The sequence below is a fragment of the Coregonus lavaretus genome (assembly GCF_964263955.1).
Source record: "Coregonus lavaretus genome assembly, contig: HAP1_SCAFFOLD_1852, whole genome shotgun sequence".
In the NCBI taxonomy this organism is placed as follows: Eukaryota; Metazoa; Chordata; class Actinopteri; order Salmoniformes; family Salmonidae; genus Coregonus; species Coregonus lavaretus.
The window spans coordinates 72,665-95,000 of NW_028158847.1; the positions used below are offsets into that span (position 1 = coordinate 72,665).

Genomic DNA, 22,336 nt, shown 5'->3' on the forward strand with positions numbered 1-22,336 from the left:
TAATACGTACATCTTCTAGAAGAGATACGTTTAACACGTTACATAATATGTACATCTTCTAGAAGAGATACGTTTAACACGTTACATAATATGTACATCTTCTAGAAGAGATACGTTTAACACGTTACATAATACGTACATCTTCTAGAAGAGATACGTTTAACACGTTACATAATATGTACATCTTCTAGAAGAGATACATTTAACACGTTACATAATACGTACATCTTCTAGAAGAGATACATTTAACACCTTACATGACCATTTAAAGCATTTTGTATTGGTGAACTTACAGGAGTTCTGTTTTCCTCTGTTGAATGTTGTCATTCCCTGCAAGTGAAACAGCAGATATTAGATCTAGAGATGGTACAGTAAAATAGCTACGGTATATCCTAGAAACAGTTTACTGTTTCCGCTTTAAGGTATGGCCTATGTTTACCTAGGTAGGGGATGTGAGTGGTTCCAAAGAAGTAAGTCCTGGAGCAGGCTAAAGATCCTTTAGGAGCCACACACTGGAGAACCTGACAGACAAGAACAGATTAGAGTACTATAGGAAGACCAAGCCCAACGGACTGCCAAGCCATCTCATTAAACACGCACACACATAATGATAACTATAGAGGGACAGATAGTGGTCTAATCTGGACATAACTCTCACCATGTGTCTGGTGAGATAGGGGTCTAATCTGGACATAACTCTCACCATGTGTCTGGTGAGATAGGGGATAGGGTGCTCTCACCATGTGTCTGGTGAGATAGGGGTCTAATCTGGACATAACTCTCACCATGTGTCTGGTGAGATAGGGGATAGGGTGCTCTCACCATGTGTCTGGTGAGATAGGGGTCTAATCTGGACATAACTCTCACCATGTGTCTGGTGAGATAGGGGATAGGGTGCTCTCACCATGTGTCTGGTGAGATAGGGGTCTAATCTGGACATAACTCTCACCATGTGTCTGGTGAGATAGGGGATAGGGTGCTCTCACCATGTGTCTGGTGAGATAGGGGTCTAATCTGGACATAACTCTCACCATGTGTCTGGTGAGATAGGGGATAGGGTGCTCTCACCATGTGTCTGGTGAGATAGGGGTCTAATCTGGACATAACTCTCACCATGTGTCTGGTGAGATAGGGGATAGGGTGCTCTCACCATGTGTCTGGTGAGATAGGGGTCTAATCTGGACATAACTCTCACCATGTGTCTGGTGAGATAGGGGATAGGGTGCTCTCACCATGTGTCTGGTGAGATAGGGGTCTAATCTGGACATAACTCTCACCATGTGTCTGGTGAGATAGGGGTTAGGGTGCTCTCACCATGTGTTTGGTGAGATGGGGGTTAGGGGTTAGGGTGCTCTCACCATGTGTTTGGTGAGATAGGGGATAGGGTGCTCTCACCATGTGTCTGGTGAGATAGGGGATAGGGTGCTCTCACCATGTGTCTGGTGAGATAGGGGTCTAATCTGGACATAACTCTCACCATGTGTCTGGTGAGATAGGGGATAGGGTGCTCTCACCATGTGTCTGGTGAGATAGGGGTCTAATCTGGACATAACTCTCACCATGTGTCTGGTGAGATAGGGGTTAGGGTGCTCTCACCATGTGTTTGGTGAGATGGGGGTTAGGGGTTAGGGTGCTCTCACCATGTGTTTGGTGAGATAGGGGTTAGGGGTTAGAGTGCTCTCACCATGTGTCTGGTGAGATAGGGGATAGGGGTTAGGGTCCTCTCACCATGTGTTTGGTGAGATAGGGGATAGGGTGCTCTCACCATGTGTTTGGTGAGATAGGGGTTAGGGGTTAGAGTGCTCTCACCATGTGTCTGGTGAGATAGGGGATAGGGGTTAGGGTGCTCTCACCATGTGTTTGGTGAGATAGGGGTTAGGGGTTAGAGTGCTCTCACCATGTGTCTGGTGAGATAGGGGATAGGGGTTAGGGTGCTCTCACCATGTGTTTGGTGAGATAGGGGTTAGGGGTTAGGGGTTAGAGTGCTCTCACCATGTGTTTGGTGAGATAGGGGTTAGGGGTTAGGGGATAGGGGATAGGGGTTAGGGGTTAGAGTGCTCTCACCATGTGTCTGGTGAGATAGGGGATAGGGGTTAGGGTGCTCTCACCATGTGTTTGGTGAGATAGGGGTTAGGGGTTAGAGTGCTCTCACCATGTGTCTGGTGAGATAGGGGATAGGGGTTAGGGTGCTCTCACCATGTGTTTGGTGAGATAGGGGTTAGGGGTTAGGGGTTAGAGTGCTCTCACCATGTGTTTGGTGAGATAGGGGTTAGGGGTTAGGGGATAGGGGATAGGGGTTAGGGGTTAGGGTGCTCTCACCATGTGTTTGGTGAGATAGGGGATAGGGGTTAGGGTGCTCTCACCATGTGTTTGGTGAGATAGGGGTTAGGGGTTAGGGGTTAGAGTGCTCTCACCATGTGTTTGGTGAGATAGGGGTTAGGGGTTAGGGGTTAGGGTGCTCTCACCATGTGTTTGGTGAGATAGGGGTTAGGGGTTAGAGTGCTCTCACCATGTGTTTGGTGAGATAGGGGTTAGGGGTTAGGGTTCTCTTGTAGTGGAGGTGAGATAGGGGTTAGGGGATAGGGGATAGGGGTTAGGGGTTAGAGTGCTCTCACCATGTGTTTGGTGAGATAGGGGATAGGGGTTAGGGGTTAGAGTGCTCTCACCATGTGTTTGGTGAGATAGGGGTTAGGGGTTAGGGGTTAGAGTGCTCTCACCATGTGTTTGGTGAGATAGGGGTTAGGGGTTAGGGTTCTCTTGTAGTGGAGGTGAGATAGAGGTTAGGGGTTAGGGGATAGGGGATAGGGGATAGGGGATAGGGTTAGGGGTTAGGGGTTAGGGGATAGGGGTTAGGGGATAGGGGATAGGGGATAGGGGTTAGGGGTTAGGGGATAGGGGTTAGGGGATAGGGGATAGGGGTTAGGGGTTCTCTTGTAGTGGAGGTGAGTGGGACTCATGCTCTCGTGATGCAGTAGCCCTGCATGGGTCTTCAAAATCAGTGTCAACCTCAGCCCAAAAGGGGTCAAATCCTCTTGGCCTAATGGATAAGAAGTTGCTTTCTCACCATGTGTTTGGCTGGGGCACCCTGGGATCCGGTGTTGGCTTAGGGTTAGGGGTTAGGGGATAGGGTTAGGGTGCTCTCACCATGTGTTTGGCTGGGGTGCTCTGGGGTCCGGTGTTGGCTTAGGGTTAGGGGTTAGGGGATAGGGTTAGGGTGCTCTCACCATGTGTTTGGCTGGGGTGCTCTGGGGTCCGGTGTTGGCTTAGGGTTAGGGGTTAGGGGATAGGGTTAGGGTGCTCTCACCATGTGTTTGGCTGGGGTGCTCTGGGGTCCGGTGTTGGCTTAGGGTTAGGGGTTAGGGGATAGGGTTAGGGTGCTCTCACCATGTGTTTGGCTGGGGTGCTCTGGGGTCCGGTGTTGGCTTAGGGTTAGGGGTTAGGGGATAGGGTTAGGGTGCTCTCACCATGTGTTTGGCTGGGGTGCTCTGGGGTCCGGTGTTGGCTTAGGGTTAGGGGATAGGGTTAGGGTGCTCTCACCATGTGTTTGGCTGGGGTGCTCTGGGGTCCGGTGTTGGCTTAGGGTTAGGGGTTAGGGGATAGGGTTAGGGTGCTCTCACCATGTGTTTGGCTGGGGTGCTCTGGGGTCCGGTGTTGGCTTAGGGTTAGGGGTTAGGGGATAGGGTTAGGGTGCTCTCACCATGTGTTTGGCTGGGGTGCTCTGGGGTCCGGTGTTGGCTTAGGGTTAGGGGTTAGGGGAAAAGGTTAGGGTGCTCTCACCATGTGTTTGGCTGGGGTGCTCTGGGGTCCGGTGTTGGCTTAGGGTTAGGGGTTAGGGGATAGGGTTAGGGTGCTCTTACCATGTGTTTGGCTGGGGTGCTCTGGGGTCCGGTGTTGGCTTAGGGTTAGGGGATAGGGTTAGGGTGCTCTCACCATGTGTTTGGCAGGGGTGCTCTGGGGTCCGGTGTTGGCTTAGGGTTAGGGGTTAGGGGATAGGGTTAGGGTGCTCTCACCATGTGTTTGGCTGGGGCGCCCTGTGGTCCGGTGTTGCGGACCTGGTGTCCATCAGAAGGGAAGTTGAAGGAGTAGCTGAGAAGGTTCTCCATGGAGGAGTGGCTCCCAAACAGAACCAAGGGCTGCCGTCTCCTACTGCTGTCAGCTATGTTACTGGAGATCAGGCCATGAGAGAAGTAACTCCGGAATGCCTGGGGATTTAACAGACATGTTAAAAGTTTGGTTTATTCATTAACAAACACACGGAGCAACCTATACTTGGCCAACAAGAGAACATGTGTTTCCTCCCTCCCAAATTAGTTTACATCCCTGTTAGTGAGCATTTATCCTTAGCCAAGATAATCCATCCACCTGACAGGTGTGGCATATCAAGAAGCTGATTAAACAGCATGATCATTACACAGGTGCACCTTGTGCTGGGGACAATAAAAGGCCACTTTAAAATGTGTAGTTTTGCCACAACACAATGCCACAGATGTCTCAAGTTTTGAGGGAGCGTGAAATTGGCATGTTGACTCCAGAGCTGTTGCCAGAGAAATGAATGTTCATTTCTCTACCATAAGCCGCCTCGCCTTCGTTTGAGAGAATTTGGCAGTACGTCCAACCGGCCTCACAACCGCAGACCACGTGTATGGCGTCGTGTGGGTGAGCGGTTTGCTGATGTCAACGTTGTGAACAGAGTGCCCTATGATGGGGGTGGGGTTATGGTATGGGCCGGCATAAGCTACAGACAACGAACCCAATTGCATTTTATCGATGGCAATTAGAATGCACATAAATGTGTGACAAGATCCTGAAGCCCATTGTGAGGCCCATATTTAAAAAGGTATATGGGACCAACAGATTCCTATCTGTATTCCCAGTCATTTCAAATCCATAGATTAGGGCCTAAATAATTTATTTCAATTGACTGATTTCCTCATATGAACTGTAACTCAGTAAAACCAATGAAATTCTTGCATGTTGTGTTTATATTTTCTGTTCAGCAGAGTAATCATGTAGTTATAGACGACATGTAGCTGGGTTAACACTAGAACTGCTGGGCCTTCCAGGGACACCCTTCAAGCTAATGATCGGTTTCAAGTACAGGCTCTGGCTGGGCCAATCAAGGACATTCAGAGACTTGTCCCAAAGCCACTCCAGCGTTGTCTTGGCTGTGTGCTTAGGGTCGTTGTCCTGTTGGAAGAAGAACCTTCGCCCCAGCATGAAGTCCTGAGCACTCTGGAGCAGGTTCATATCAAGGATCTCTCTGTACGGAAAGCGGAAATGGAAGAAAACTAGACTCCCTGCAGACCTGGCATCTTTTCACTCCCTCCTCTCTACCACTCTAAATTCCAAGCATCTGCCTCTAACCCTAGGAAGCTCTTTGCCACATTCTCCTCCCTGCTGAATCCCCCCCCCCCCCCTCCCTCCCCCCTCCTCCCTCTCTGTGGATGACTTCGTCAACCGTTTTGAAAAGAAGGTTGACGACATCCGATCCTCGTTTGTTAAGTCAAATGACACTGCTGGTCCTGCTCACACTGCCCTACCCTATGCTTTGACTTCTTTCTCCCCTCTCTCTCCAGATAAAATCTTGCGACTTGTGACGGCAGGCCGCCCAACAACCTGCCCGCTTGACCCTATCCCCTCCTCTCTTCTCCAGACCATCTCCGGTGACCTTCTCCCTTACCTCACCTGGCTGATCAACTCATCCTTGACCGCTGGCTATGTCCCTTCCGTCTTCAAGAGAGCGAGAGTTGCACCCCTTCTAAAAAAAACAACACTCAATCCCTCTGATGTCAACAACTACAGACCAGTATCCCTTCTTTCTTTTCTCTCCAAAACGATTGAGCGTGCCGTCTTTAGCCAACTCTCTTGCTATCTCTCTCAGAATGACCTTCTTGATCCAAACCAGTCAGGTTTCAAGACTGGTCATTCAACTGAGACTGCTCTTCTCTGTGTCACGGAGGCTCTCCGCACTGCTAAAGCTAACTCTCTCTCCTCTGCTCTTGTCCTTCTAGACCTGTCTGCTGCCTTTGATACTGTGAACCATCAGATCCTCCTCTCCACCCTCTCCGAGCTGGGCATCTCCGGCGCGGCTCACTCTTGGATTGCGTCCTACCTGACCGGTCGCTCCTACCAAGTGGCGTGGCGAGAAGCTGGTCCGCACCACGTGCTCTCACCACTGGTGTCCCCCAGGGCTCAGTTCTAGGCCCTCTCCTATTCTCGCTATACACCAAGTCACTTGGCTCTGTCATATCCTCACCTGGCCTCTCCTATCATTGCTACGCTGACGACACACAACTAATCTTCTCCTTTCCCCCTTCTGATAACCAGGTGGCGAATCGCATCTCTGCATGTCTGGCAGACATATCAGTATGGATGACGGATCACCACCTCAAGCTGAACCTTGGCAAGACGGAGCTGCTCTTCCTCCCGGGGAAGGACTGTCTGTTCCATGATCTCGCCATCACGGTTGACAACTCCGTTGTGTCCTCCTCCCAGAGTGCGAAGAGCCTTGGCGTGACCCTGGACAACACCCTGTCATTCTCCGCTAACATCAAGGCGGTGACCCGATCCTGTAGGTTCATACTCTACAACATTCGGAGAGTACGACCCTGCCTTACACAGGAAGCGGCACAGGTCCTAATCCAGGCACTTGTCATCTCCCGTCTGGATTACTGCAACTCGCTGTTGGCTGGGCTCCCTGCCTGTGCCATTAAACCCCTACAACTCATCCAGAATGCCGCAGCCCGTCTGGTGTTCAACCTTCCCAAGTTCTCTCACGTCACCCCACTCCTCCGCACACTCCACTGGCTTCCAGTTGAAGCTCGCATCTGCTACAAGACCATGGTGCTTGCCTACGGAGCTGTGAGGGGAACGGCACCTCCGTACCTTCAGGCTCTGATCAGTCCCTACACCCAAACGAGGGCACTGCGTTCATCCACCTCTGGCCTGCTGGCTCCCCTACCTCTGCGGAAGCATAGTTCCCGCTCAGCCCAGTCAAAACTGTTCGCTGCTCTGGCACCCCAATGGTGGAACAAGCTCCCTCACGACGCCAGGACAGCGGAGTCACTCACCACCTTCCGGAGACATTTGAAACCCCACCTCTTTAAGGAATACCTGGGATAGGATAAATAAATCCTTTTACCCCCCCCAATTTAAAAAAAAATAAATAAACATTGTAAAGTGGTTATCCCACTGGCTATAAGGTGAATGCACCTATTTGTAAGTCGCTCTGGATAAGAGCGTCTGCTAAATGACGTAAATGTAAATGTACTTTGCTCCGTTAATCTTTTCCTCGATCCTGACTAGTCTCCCAGTCCCTGCCACTAAAAAACATCCCCACAGCATGATGCTGTCACCACCATGCTTCACCGTAGGGATGCTATTGGCCAGGTGATGAGCCGTGCCTGGTTTCCTCCAGACATGACGCTTGGCATTCTTGTTTCTCACAGTCTGAGAGTCCTTTAGGTGTCTTTTGGCAAACTCCATGCAGGCTTTCATGTGCCTTTTACTGAGGAGTGGCTTCCGTCTGGCCACTCTACCATAAAGGCCTGATTGGTGGAGTGCAGAAGAGATGGCTGTCCTTCTGGAATGTTCTCCCATCTCCACATAGGAACTCTGGAGCTCTGTCAGAGTGACCATCGGGTTCTTGGTCACCTCCCTGACCAAGGCCCTTCTCCCCTGAATGCTCAGTTTGGCCGGGCGGCCAACTCTAGGAGAGTCTTGGTGGTTCCAAACTTCTTCAATTTAACATTGATGGAGGCAACTTTGTTCTTGCGGACCTTCAATGCTGCAGAAATGTTTTGGTACCCTTCCCCAGATCTGTGCCTCGACACAATCCTGTCTCGGAGCTCTACGGACAATTCCTTCGACCTCATGGCTTGGTTTTTGCTCTGACATGCACTGTCAACTGTGGGACCTTATATAGACAGGTGTGTGCCTTTCCAAATCATGTCCAATCAATTGAATTTACCACAGGTGGACTCCAATCAAGTTGTAGAATTATCTCAAGGATGATCAATGGAAGCAGGATGCACCTGAGCTCAATTCGAGTCTCATAGCAAAGGGTCTGAATACTTATGTAAATACAGTATATATTCTATATTTTTTATACATTTGCAAAAGATTCTAAAAACCTGTTTCCGCTTTGTTATTATGGGGTATTGTGATTGGTGAGGATTTTGTTTTACATTTAATCCATTTTAGAATAAGGCTGTAACTTAACAAAATGTGGAAAAGGTGAAATGCACTGCATAGTTTTATATAGCTTACCATATGAATATCCTTTTCTGACTCAAATAGTATTCCCTCAAGATTGCTCTGATGTCTAAAAGATTTCAAATCAAAATGTTGTCATATAAAACTTTGAAGTATTTGAAAATATCTACATTGGTCAACCCAAAATAGCTTTTTAAAGCTGTCATGGAAATAAATGTACTTCCTGTTACCAAGTCACTTACGGTTTCTATGCCTTTAGTTTTCCATGTGGACCAATTTATCAGTGAATTCTGAAAAGCTGTCCAAGGATTGTTCCATAAGGATGTGTTTCTAGGGAGTGATATTGGTTCTTGTAAAATATGTTACATTTTCTTCCATATTGTTATAGTGTTCTTAACTATTAAGTTGTTAATGTTCTTAGCTTTATCCTTTCAAAATGGACACGTACAGTGGCTTGCGAAAGTATTCACCTTTTGCAGCAATTACGGCTGCAAGTCTCTTGGGGTATGTCTCTATAAGCTTGGCACATCTAGCCACTGGGATTTTTGCCCATTCTTCAAGGCAAAACTGCTCCAGCTCCTTCTAGTTGGATGGGATCCACTGGTGTACAGCAATATTTAAGTCATACCACAGATTCTCAATTGGATTGAGGTCTGGGCTTTGAATAGGCCATTCCAAGACATTTAAATGTTTCCCCTTAAACCACTTGAGTGTTGCTTTAGCAGTATGCTTAGAGTCATTGTCCTGCTGGAAGGTGAACCTCCGTCCCAGTCTCAAATCTCTGGAAGACTGAAACAGGTTTCCCTATAAAATGCAAATTAATTACTTAAAAATCATACAATGTGATTTTCTGGATTTTTTTTTAGATTCCGCCTCTCACAGTTGAAGTGTACCTATGATAAAAATTACAGACCTCTACATGCTTTGTAAGTAGGAAAACCTGCAAAATCGGCAGTGTATCAAATACTTGTTCTCCCCACTGTATATATTTTTTACATTCATGAACAGTCAAAATTACTGCTTTAGCGGTTCTAGTGTTAAGTTACCTCCCCTGCCTGAGCCTCAGACAGCTCCAGGATAGACAGATGGCTCTCGATGTCAAAGCTGGAGAAGAAACTGCTCCACTGCTTCTCAAACAACACCAGGTCCTGGAAGAGACACCACAACACATTGGTCCAATGGTCCTGTTCCAACATCTAGTCACAGGTGTGTTCAAGCTGAGAATGGTTACCTCAGTCAGGAGGTGGTCTAGAGAGACAGGGTCCAATCTGGTGTAGGTCTGCCACAGCTTCTCACTAATGTCCATCAACTGGAACACACAGCACAGTACACACATCCAATCAACCATTTCCTACAAGTAAACTGCCTTATAAAGAGGCTATTGTATTTGCTTAGCTACCCAAACTCCTTGCTACGGCCAAACGCTACACCACGCCCACAGTTCTTCTCTGCAATGAGTCGATCGGAGTACCTCCCCGATGATTATTAGAACGCGAAAACATTCTAACCGTTCTGATTGGTCCAGACAGATGGGTTGGGCCAGAGCCAGAACACATGTGGGTAAAGCAGTGTTTAGAAAATGTGTCATTGGCTTTGACTCTCTGATTGGTTAGAGATGATCCAATCGCCTGATGACTTTTTGTACAACGCCCATCGTGCCCCTCGTCACCACAAATGTCTCAGACTGAAGTATGTAGCAAATTTAGTTTGAGTCGTCAGGCAACCATTGAAATGAATGGAGATGTAATTATTTTACTAACTATTCTGCCATGGATGTAAGGTTAGCCAATTTCCCCCTACAACTTGTCTTAGTAACACGGTGTGAGGTACCTTGTATTTCATGGTGAAGAAGCTTCCTCCACCGATTCCCTCCAGAGCGAAGGCCTGAATGATGGGCCACTTCTCTATCATAAACACGTCAAACTGCTGGATGTGGCCTGAAACAGCACAGTTTCTCATTTACATATAAACTCTACACATCCCAAATCATCACACTATAAAACAACTTGCCGGTTACAGTTCAACTATGTTAAAATTGTTCAATTAGTTGTTTGCTTCATTACATATGCGGAACAATAAAAGTCACGTCAGAGGCTGTTAAGTAATTGCTGGTAATCCTCTAGTAATAGAGGAGTAAATACAGTGTATTCAGAAAGTATTCAGACTCTTTTTCCACATTTTGTAACGTTACAGCCTTGTTCTAAAAGTGATTAAATAGTTTTTTCCCCTCATCACATTCAATACCCCATAATGACAAAGTAAAAACAGATTTTTATAAATGTTTGCAAACGTATAAAAACATAAATATGAAATATCACAGTATTCAGAACCTTTACTCAGTACTTTGTTGAAGCACCTTTGGCAGCATTTACAACCTCGAGTCTTCTTGGGTATGACGCTACAAGTTTGGCACACCTGTATTTGGGGAGTTTCTTCCAATCTTCTCTGCAGATCCTCTCAAGCTCTGTCAGGTTGGATGGGGAGCGTCGCTGCACAGCTATTTTCAGGTCTCTCCAGAGATGTTCGATCGGGTTCAAGTCTGGGCTCTGGCTGGGCCACTCAAAGACATTCAGAGACTTGTCCCGAGTTACTCCTGTGTTGTCTTGGCTGTGTGCTTAGGGTCGTTGTCCTGTTGGAAGGTGAACCTTCACCCCAGTCTGAGGTCCTGAGCTCTCTGGAGCAGGTTTTCATCAAGGATCTTTCTCTATTTGCTTAGTTCATCTTTCCCTTGATCCTGACTAGTTTCCCTGCCGCTGAAAAACATCCCCACAGCATGATGCTGCCACCACCATGCTTTACCGTAGGGATGGTGCCAGGCTTGCCCCAGTCGTGATGCTTGGCATTCAGGCCAAAGAGTTCAATCTTGGTTTCATCAGACCAGAGAATCTTTAGGTGCCTTTTGGAAAACTCCAAGCGGGCTGTCGTGTGCCTCTTACTGAGGAGTGGCTTCCGTCTGGCCACTCTACCATAAAGGCCTGATTGGTGGAGTGCAGAAGAGATGGCTGTCCTTCTGGAATGTTCTCCCATCTCCACATAGGAACTCTGGAGCTCTGTCAGAGTGACCATCGGGATCTTGGTCACCTCCCTGACCAAGGCCCTTCTGCCCCGATTGCTCAGTTTGGCCGGGCAGCCAGCTCTAGGAAGAGTCTTGGTGGTTCCAAACTTCTTCCATTTAAGAATGATGGAGGCCACTGTGTTCTTGGGGACCTTCAACGCTGCAGACATTTTTTGGTACCCTTCCCCAGATCTGTGCCTCGACACAATCCTGTCTCGGAGCTCTACTGACAATTCCTTTGACCTCATGGCTTGGTTTTTGCTCTGACATGCACTGTCAACTGTAGGACCTTATATAGAGAAGTGTGTGCCTTTCCAAATCATGCCCAATCAACTGAATTTACCACAGGTGGACTCCAATCACGTTGTAGAAACATCTCAAGGATGTTCAATGGAAACATGATGCACCTGAGCTCAATTTCGAGTCTCATAGCAAAGGGTCTGAATACTTATGTATACAAGGTATTTCTGTTTTTTCCAAAAACCTGTTTTCGCTTTGTCATTATGGGGTATTATGTGTAGATTGCTGAGGAAAATGTTTTATTTAATCAATTTTAGAATAAGGCTGTAACGTAAAACAAAACGTGGAAAAAGTCAAGGGGTCTGAATACTTTCCGAAGGCACTGTACATGCTATGTCAAGTAATCTCTGTAATTCTAATGTACCCTGGGTGCTGTAAGGAACACCTATACGGCTGCAGTCCTGAACCATGCTCACAAAGCTGGAGATCTTAAACTCCTCCGCTGCTTCCTCGTCTTCATACTGCAGAGGGGATGAAGGGGGAACAAAGAGGGAGGGGGATGGCAGAGAAAAGGAGTCTGGGTAATCAACATTCAACTTAGACATACATTGACCTGTGTATCTGCTTGGTTCTATAAAGTCATCAAGACCTCATTTTAAAATATAAAGATACACTGTTATTTACTTCTTGATCGATAAAAAATTTGAACGAGAACTTAGAAGTGTGATGGTAGTGAACTAACCTCTGCCTGGGTCATTATATTAGTGAACTAACCTCTGCCTGGGTCATTATATTAGTGAACTAACCTCTGCCTGGGTCATTATATTAGTGAACTAACCTCTGCCTGGGTCATTATATTAGTGAACTAACTTCTGCCTGGGTCATTATATTAGTGAACTAACCTCTGCCTGGGTCATTATATTAGTGAACTAACCTCTGCCTCGGTCATTATATTAGTGCACTAACCTCTGCCTGGGTCATTATATTAGTGCACTAACCTCTGCCTGGGTCATTATATTAGTGAACTAACCTCTGCCTGGGTCATTATATTAGTGAACTAACCTCTGCCTGGGTCATTATATTAGTGAACTAACCTCTGCCTGGGTCTTTATATTAGTGAACTAACCTCTGCCTGGGTCATTATATTAGTGAACTAACCTCTGCCTGGGTCATTATATTAGTGAACTAACCTCTGCCTGGGTCATTATATTAGTGAACTAACCTCTGCCTGGGTCATTATATTAGTGAACTAACCTCTGCCTGGGTCATTATATTAGTGAACTAACCTCTGCCTGGGTCATTATATTAGTGAACTAACCTCTGCCTGGGTCATTATATTAGTGCACTAACCTCTGCCTGGGTCATTATAGTAGTGAACTAACCTCTGCCTGGGTCATTATATTAGTGAACTAACCTCTGCCTGGGTAAGGCAGTCTATGTGATTATTGTAGTGAACTAACCTCTGCCTGAGTTAGGCAGTCTATGTGATAATTGTAGTGAACTAACCTCTGCCTGGGTAAGGCAGTCTATGTGATTATTGTAGTGAACTAACCTCTGCCTGGGTAAGGCAGTCTATGTGATTATTGTAGTGAACTAACCTCTGCCTGGGTAAGGCAGTCTATGTGATTATTGTACTGAACTAACCTCTGCCTGGGTAAGGCAGTCTACGTGATTATTGTAGTGAACTAACCTCTGCCTGGGTAAGGCAGTCTACGTGATTATTGTAGTGAACTAACCTCTGCCTGGGTAAGGCAGTCTACGTGATTATGTTAGTGAACTAACCTCTGCCTGGGTAAGGCAGTCTGTGTGATTATTGTAGTGAACTAACCTCTGCCTGCGTATGGCAGTCTATGTGATGATTGTAGTGAACTAACCTCTGCCTGGGTTAGGCAGTCTACGTGATTATATTAGTGAACTAACCTCTGCCTGGGTAAGGCAGTCTACGTGATTATTGTAGTGAACTAACCTCTGCCTGGGTAAGGCAGTCTATGTGATTATTGTAGTGAACTAACCTCTGCCTGGGTAAGGCAGTCTATGTGATTATTGTAGTGAACTAACCTCTGCCTGGGTTAGGCAGTCTACGTGATTATATTAGTGAACTAACCTCTGCCTGGGTAAGGCAGTCTACGTGATTATTGTAGTGAACTAACCTCTGCCTGGGTAAGGCAGTCTACGTGATTATTGTAGTGAACTAACCTCTGCCTGGGTAAGGCAGTCTACGTGATTATATTAGTGAACTAACCTCTACCTGGGTAAGCCAGTCTACGTGATTATTGTAGTGAACTAACCTCTGCCTGGGTAAGGCAGTCTACGTGATTATATTAGTGAACTAACCTCTGCCTGGGTAAGCCAGTCTACGTGATTATGTTAGTGAACTAACCTCTGCCTGGGTAAGGCAGTCTGTGTGATTATTGTAGTGAACTAACCTCTGCCTCGGTATGGCAGTCTACGTGATTATATTAGTGAACTAACCTCTGCCTGGGTAAGGCAGTCTACGTGATTATGTTAGTGAACTAACCTCTGCCTGGGTAAGGCAGTCTGTGTGATTATTGTAGTGAACTAACCTCTGCCTGGGTAAGGCAGTCTATGTGATTATATTAGTGAACTAACCTCTGCCTGGGTTAGGCAGTCTACGTGATTATATTAGTGAACTAACCTCTGCCTGGGTAAGGCAGTCTATGTGATTATATTATTGAACTAACCTCTGCCTGGGTAAGGCAGTCTACGTGATTATATTAGTGAACTAACCTCTGCCTGGGTAAGGCAGTCTACGTGATTATATTAGTGAACTAACCTCTGCCTGGGTGAGGCAGTCTACGTGATTATATTACTGAACTAACCTCTGCCTGGGTAAGGCAGTCTATGTGATTATATTAGTGAACTAACCTCTGCCTGGGTGAGGCAGTCTACGTGATTATATTAGTGAACTAACCTCTGCCTGGGTAAGGCAGTCTACGTGATTATTGTAGTGAACTAACCTCTGCCTGGGTATGGCAGTCTACGTGATTATATTAGTGAACTAACCTCTGCCTGGGTTAAGGCAGTCTACGTGATTATTGTAGTGAACTAACCTCTGCCTGGGTAAGGCAGTCTATGTGATTATTGTGGTGAACTAACCTCTGCCTGGGTAAGGCAGTCTATGTGATTATTGTAGTGAACTAACCTCTGCCTGGGTAAGGCAGTCTATGTGATAATTGTAGTGAACTAACCTCTGCCTGGGTAAGGCAGTCTATGTGATTATTGTAGTGAACTAACCTCTGCCTGGGTAAGGCAGTCTATGTGATTATTGTACTGAACTAACCTCTGCCTGGGTAAGGCAGTCTATGTGATTATATTATTGAACTAACCTCTGCCTGGGTAAGGCAGTCTATGTGATAATTGTAGTGAACTAACCTCTGCCTGGGTAAGGCAGTCTATGTGATTATTGTAGTGAACTAACCTCTGCCTGGGTAAGGCAGTCTATGTGATTATTGTAGTGAACTAACCTCTGCCTGGGTAAGGCAGTCTATGTGATTATATTAGTGAACTAACCTCTGCCTGGGTAAGGCAGTCTATGTGATTATTGTAGTGAACTAACCTCTGCCTGGGTAAGGCAGTCTATGTGATTATTGTAGTGAACTAACCTCTGCCTGGGTAAGGCAGTCTATGTGATTATTGTAGTGAACTAACCTCTGCCTGGGTCATTATATTAGTGAACTAACCTCTGCCTGGGTAAGGCAGTCTATGTGATTATTGTAGTGAACTAACCTCTGCCTGGGTAAGGCAGTCTATGTGATTATTGTAGTGAACTAACCTCTGCATGGGTAAGGCAGTCTATGTGATTATTGTAGTGAACTAACTTCTGCCTGGGTAAGGCAGTCTATGTGATTATTGTAGTGAACTAACCTCTGCCTGGGTAAGGCAGTCTATGTGATTATTGTAGTGAACTAACCTCTGCCTGGGTAAGGCAGTCTATGTGATTATTGTAGTGAACTAACCTCTGCCTGGGTAAGGCAGTCTATGTGATTATTGTAGTGAACTAACCTCTGCCTGGGTAAGGCAGTCTATGTGATTATTGTAGTGAACTAACCTCTGCCTGGGTAAGGCAGTCTATGTGATAATTGTAGTGAACTAACCTCTGCCTGGGTAAGGCAGTCTATGTGATAATTGTAGTGAACTAACCTCTGCCTGGGTCATTATATTAGTGAACTAACCTCTGCCTGGGTAAGGCAGTCTATGTGATTATTGTAGTGAACTAACCTCTGCCTGGGTAAGGCAGTCTATGTGATAATTGTAGTGAACTAACCTCTGTCTGGGTCATTATATTAGTAAACTAACCTCTGCCTGGGTAAGGAAGTCAACATGTTATAGTAATAGCTAACCTCTGTTTGGTTCATGCAGTGTATGGTGAGGTTCCTCCAGTGGGAGACGTAGGGCAGCAGGTAACTGTAGTTGACAGGGTTACAGTACAGGTGGACACACTCTGCCTTGATCAGCACGATCACATCTGGAGACCAGGAGAGACCAAATGTTAACAAGCCAGAACAACACACTGAGAATAAGACAGCATTAACAACACACTAGAAAACGTAGGTTGTATTCCCACTGGCACCCTATTCCTTATATAGTGAACTGATGTTGACCAGAGACCTATGGGCCTATATGCACTATATAGGGAATAGGGTGCCATTTGGGATGTAGACTATAAGACATATTAATCACTGGAGCTAGGAGCGGTTGGTAACCCTAACCCCTACTACTGACTATATACTGATCCTAACCCCATAACCCCTACTACTGACTATATACTGATCCTAACCCCATAACCCCTACTACTGACTATATACTGATCCTAACCCCTACTACTGACTATATACTGATCCTAACCCCATAACCCCTACTACTGACTATATACTGATCCTAACCCCATAACCCCTACTACTGACTATATACTGATCCTAACCCCTACTACTGACTATATACTGATCCTAACCCCATAACCCCTACTACTGACTATATACTGATCCTAACCCCATAACCCCTACTACTGACTATATACTGATCCTAACCCCATAACCCCTACTACTGACTATATACTGATCCTAACCCCATAACCCCTACTACTGACTATATACTGATCCTAACCCCATAACCCCTACTACTGACTATATACTGATCCTAACCCCATAACCCCTACTACTGACTATATACTGATCCTAACCCCATAACCCCTACTACTGACTATATACTGATCCTAACCCCATAACCCCTACTACTGACTATATACTGATCCTAACCCCATAACCCCTACTACTGACTATATACTGATCCTAACCCCATAACCCCTACTACTGACTATATACTGATCCTAACCCCTACTACTGACTATATACTGATCCTGAACGATGGCGGTAGGCTATAGCAGTTATTTATTCAGACCCATAACCATTCAATCTTGGTGAAGAGAAGTGAAAGCCGTCTGCATCCAATTCTAGTCCTGTATTATTCAAGGATGACATTAGACTGATGAAGATAAGGACAACAACACTTATTTCATTTAACTGTTGAAAGCGAGGAAGGAATGAAGCAACACTAGAGAGAGAGAGAGGAGGTAGGATAATAACATTAGAGGAAATATTATGAAAGGTATATATGCGTCAGCTTACTAATTATACAAATAGGCCCTATTATGTTTAGAGGTTAAAAACTAATTCGCTAGCCTATACTTGTAACTTTGTAGGCCACATGTGCTGCACCAGAATCACATGTTCTCTTCTGCTTTATCATGGTTTGAACGAGGTGCGTAATTCCAGTCCATATAATACAACACAGTACAGTAATACAGTATAATACAACACAGTACAGTAATACAACACAGTACAGTAATACAGTATAATACAACACAGTACAGTAATACAGTATAATACAACACAGTACAGTAATACAGTATAATACAACACAGTACAGTAATACAGTATAATACAACACAGTACAGTAATACAGTATAATACAACACAGTACAGTAATACAGTATAATACAACACAGTACAGTAATACAGTATAATACAACACAGTACAGTAATACAGTATAATACAGTACAGTAATATAGTATAATACAATACAGTACAGTAATACAACACAGTACAGTAATACAGTATAATACAACACAGTACAGTAATACAGTACAGTACAGTAATACAGTATAATACAATACAGTACAGTAATACAGTACAGTACAGTAATACAGTATAATACAATACAGTACAGTAATACAGTTCACACTCTAACAGATTAGCCAACTGGAGCTAGTTTCATTTATTTACCAAAGAGCGCATATACAGTGCATTCGGAAAGTATTCAGACCCCTTCACGATAATTTTTCTATATATAGACACACACTGTGTTTGAATGAAATCAGCTATATGCATTGAACTTGTCTGATGCTTTAAGCTTACTGTTTGATGAAATAAGACAGAAATGCCTCGAGGGAGCCAGAGATCTAGATAACCAGAAGAAAAAACAACACCTGACCCAACTATTATCCTTTTATAGCTTCTTTAATCAGCATAACGGTTTCAGCTTTGCTAACATAATTGCAAAAGGGTTTTCTAATGATCAATTAGCCTTTTAAAATGATAAACTTGGATTAGCAAACACAACGTGCCATTGGAACACAGGACTGATGGTTGCTGATAATGGGCCTCTGTACGCCTATGTAGATATTCCATTAAAAATCAGCCGTTTCCAGCTACAATAGCCATTTACAACATTAACAATGTCTACACTGTATTTCTGATCAATTTGATTATATTTTAATGGACAAAAAAATTGCTTTTCTTTCGAAAAACGAGGACATTTCAAAGTGACCCCAAACTTCTGAACATCGTTGAGACAAGTCCAATGGCTTTATTGAACAAGGACAACCATATCGGGGCTCCCGAGTGACGCAGTGGTCTAAGGCACTGCATCTCAATGCTTGAGGCGTCACTACAGACCCTGGTTCGATTCCAGGCTGTATCACAATCCGGCAATGATTGGGAGTCCCATAGGGCGGCGCATAATTGGCCCAGCGTCGTCTGGGTCGTCCGGGTTTGGCCATCATTGTAAATAATAATTTGTTCTTAACTGACTTGTCTAGGTAAATAAAGGTTTTAAAAAATAAAAATAATAATAATCTACTCGCTGCTAGCGTGGTCGTGCAATCGGCCAAACACAAAGGCCACAATTGCTACAAAACATGACTCCATTCATTTTTAGATCAGATGACGTCATTGGTTGAACTCTCCTGGCGCGAAAATTCTAAAATACAGCTATAGTGCATAATTATGTCTGAAACTGCCACTCAGATTTTTAACCAGCAAAAATATATTTTAGCCATAATTACATTTTAAAAAACACAAAACAGATTACCATGCTTACTGTTTCTAAAACAAACAAATGTATTAGTAAGAAGTACATATCATTTTCTGTGACCTGAGGCTTATATCAGATGAGACACAATGTTCAGCTGCCACTTTAAGGACGGGAAGTTACCGTGGTAACGGGGCCACTCGAGTCGTGTCACGCATGTCTGTGATTTTGGATCTGACCAGTAGTAGACAACGTCTCTTCACTATCAGTTGAAGCAACAGACTCAAACGTTGAAAAACAACTGACCTTGTGAACAAGACAACGTAAATAGCTAAGAACCACGAGGACAAAGTGTCCCTTCGTAGACAGTAGAGTAGATCAGACCTCCTTTTCTGCCTGTTTGACAGCGCACAGCGCCTCCAGACATGGACCTATCAGCACCGTACACAAAGCTCCCCAGACAGGCAGCGTTGGTGCGCGAGGTGGGATATAGATTATAATAATAATAATAATATAATAATATAATAATAATAATAATAATAATAATATAATAACATGCCATTTAGCAGACGCTTTTATCCAAAGCGACTTACAGTCATGCGTGCATACATTTTTGTGTATGGGTGGTCCCGGGGATCGAACCCACTACCTTGCCGTTACAAGCGCCGTGCTCTACCAGCTGAGCTACAGATTCCTACATCTTTGTGCGATTAGCAGCTTTGAAACTAACCAGCAGAAATACTTTGAAAGCAGCTACGGCAGCATTTTTCTGTTCTAAATCTCACATGCGCTCATACTTGACTTTTTAACTCTATTTTATTCGCAAATTTTTTTATTTTTTTATTTCACCTTTATTTAACCAGGTAAACCAGTTGAGAACAAGTTCTCATTTACAACTGCGACCTGGCCAAGATAAAGCAAAGCAGTGCGATAAAAACAACAACACAGAGTTACATATGGGGTTAAACAAAACAAAAATCAAAAAAAATATATACAACAGAAATACAATTAATATACAGTGTGCAAATTTAGCAAGTTATGGAGGTAAGGCAATAAAATAGGCTATAGTGCAAAATAATTACAATTTAGTATTAACACTGGAATGATGTGCAAGAGATGATGTGCAAATAGAGATACTGGGGTACAGATGAGCAAAATAAATAACAATATAGGGATGAGGTAGTTGGGCGGGCTAATTTCAGATGGGCTGTGTACAGGTGCAGTGATCGGTAAGGTGCTCTGACAACTGATGCTTAAAGTTAGTGAGGGAGATAAGTGTCTCCAGCTTCAGAGATTTTTGCAATTTGTTCCAGTCATTGGCAGCAGAGAACTGGAAGGATGCGAATGTAAATGCGAATGTAATGCTCGCGCTGTAAAGCCCTGCAAATTGACCACCCGCCTACATGGCTGGTGAAATAGACATTCTAACCCGCCAATTCCTAAATCTACCCGCATTTGGCGGCTGTTAATTTTATGCCCTGGACATGGGTAAATTGCAGTTGGTCCAGAACAGAGCAGCACGTATTGCACTTAGATGTACACGGAGGGCGAACGTCAATGACATGTAAATCTCTCCTGGCTCAAAGTTGAGGCGAGATTGACTGCATCACAATCGGTCTTTGTGCGAGGTGTTGAAGGTACCGAACTGTCTGTTCAAGCAGTTGGCACACAGTTCAGACACTCATCGGTACAACACAAGACATGCAACCAGAGGTCTCTTCACAGTCCCCAGGTCCAGAACAGAGGCTGGGAAACACACAGTTTTAAATAGAACCATGACTACATAATAATAATAATAATAATAATATAATATGCCATTTAGCAGACGCTTTTATCCAAAGCGACTTACAGTCATGTGTGCATACATTTTTACGTATGGGTGGTCCATACTACCCTGGCGTTACAAGCGCCGTGCTCTACCAATTGAGCTACAGAGGACCACATGGAACTCTCTGCCACCCCAGGTAACTCAAGCTATCAATAAAAACATATATATTTTTTTTAAACATAAAAGAACACCTTACGGCATGACGGGGACTGTGAAGAGACACACAGACATTTGTATATATTTGTGTATTGTATTATGTATATTATTAATTATATTTGTTGTGTTTCGCTTCCTGTTTGGACCCCAGGAAGAGTAGCCGCTGCCTTGGGGATCCTAATAAAATCCTAAAACCCAATAACCCCTACTACTCACCATCCAGCACCTCCTCAGGGAAGTCCTCCAGAATGTGTTCCAGGTTCAGCTGGTTGTTCCTGTACAGTCCGTAGAACAGGTAGTTGGCCAGCTCACTGCAGCCCTCGTTATACCTGCTGTCAATGCCTGCAATATCAACTAACACATCAAATCATGCTGAAATCATACAAAACAGGGAACGTTAATATGAATTATATACAACATAGCTAAAGCATCATCTATATAAACAGGGAATAGTGTACAAAACATTTTGAACACCTGCTCTTTCCATGACATAGACTGACCAGGTGAAAGCTATGATCCCTTATTGATGTCACTTGTTAAATCCACTTCAATCAGTGTAGATGAAGGGGAGGAGACAGGTTAAATAAGGATTTTTAAGCCTTGAGACAATTGAGACATGGATTGTGTGTGTGCCATTCAGAGATTTAAGTGTCTATGAACGGGGTATGGTAGTAGGTGCCAGGCGCACCGGTTTGTGTCAAGAACTGCAACGCTGCTGGGTTTTTCACGCTCAACAGTTTCCCGTGTGTATCAAGAATGGTCCACCACCCAAAGGTCATCCAGCCAACTTGACACAACTGTGGGAAGCATTGGAGTCAACATGGGCCAGCAGCATCCCTGTGGAACGCTTTTGACACCTTGTAGAGTCCATGCCCCGACAAATTGAGGCTGTTCTGAGGGCAAAAGGGGGGGGGGGAACTCAGTATTATGATGGTGTTCCTAATGTTTGGTAGACTCAGTGTATAAATAATATAATCTCTCAAGACAGTTTACTGCGTTCAAGCAATGTTTAATAATATATTTGAATGTTGACTCCAGTATTATGAGACAGTGCTGGACCCACCCAGAGAGCAGAGAATCCCATCAGGGCCGGCTTCCCCCTCCCACAGCAGAGACTGTACATGACGCAGCCGGGACCAGCTGAAAGAGACAAACACAATATAACGTAGCTACAGTAGCTGCCATTGACACCAGTTTGTCAAAATACAAATAAACATCCACCATATGAACCTACAATTGGATAGAAGCCAGTGCCCTTGGAGCAGCAGTCCGACGGCGAGAGAGAGAGGAAATGCCATGACATGAGAGCGGAACAACGGCGCGAAGTACAAACCTTCGTCACCTGAATACAAGTCAAGTAAAATGACTTCTAAATCTAGTTTATCGCTTGAGCATCTTGAGGATGTTGGATCCCATTGGGTCAGTCGGCAGTAATGATTCCTGGGTCTGAGATGGAGTCAGTCGGCAGTAATGATTCCTGGGTCTGAGATGGAGTCAGTCGGCAGTAATGATT

The 22,336-nt window shown here is 44.8% G+C and overlaps 1 protein-coding gene across 1 annotated transcript in view; it reads right to left on the minus strand.

Annotated features, from left to right (window-relative positions):
• LOC311123537 (dynein axonemal assembly factor 9-like) overlaps positions 1 to 21,992 on the minus strand; it is a gene marked incomplete at both ends in the record, with an annotated part of 43,976 nt that extends 21,984 nt beyond the window's left edge. The window contains 10 exons of the mRNA XM_084197785.1: positions 294 to 330; positions 440 to 521; positions 4,011 to 4,202; positions 9,261 to 9,362; positions 9,446 to 9,523; positions 10,045 to 10,151; positions 11,934 to 12,030; positions 15,871 to 15,995; positions 21,040 to 21,165; positions 21,887 to 21,992. Of these exons, the coding sequence (XP_084053911.1) occupies positions 294 to 330; positions 440 to 521; positions 4,011 to 4,202; positions 9,261 to 9,362; positions 9,446 to 9,523; positions 10,045 to 10,151; positions 11,934 to 12,030; positions 15,871 to 15,995; positions 21,040 to 21,165; positions 21,887 to 21,992 (1,052 nt within the window). The remainder of the gene's footprint in view (positions 1 to 293; positions 331 to 439; positions 522 to 4,010; positions 4,203 to 9,260; positions 9,363 to 9,445; positions 9,524 to 10,044; positions 10,152 to 11,933; positions 12,031 to 15,870; positions 15,996 to 21,039; positions 21,166 to 21,886) is intronic.
• Positions 21,993 to 22,336: the final 344 nt, after the last annotated feature.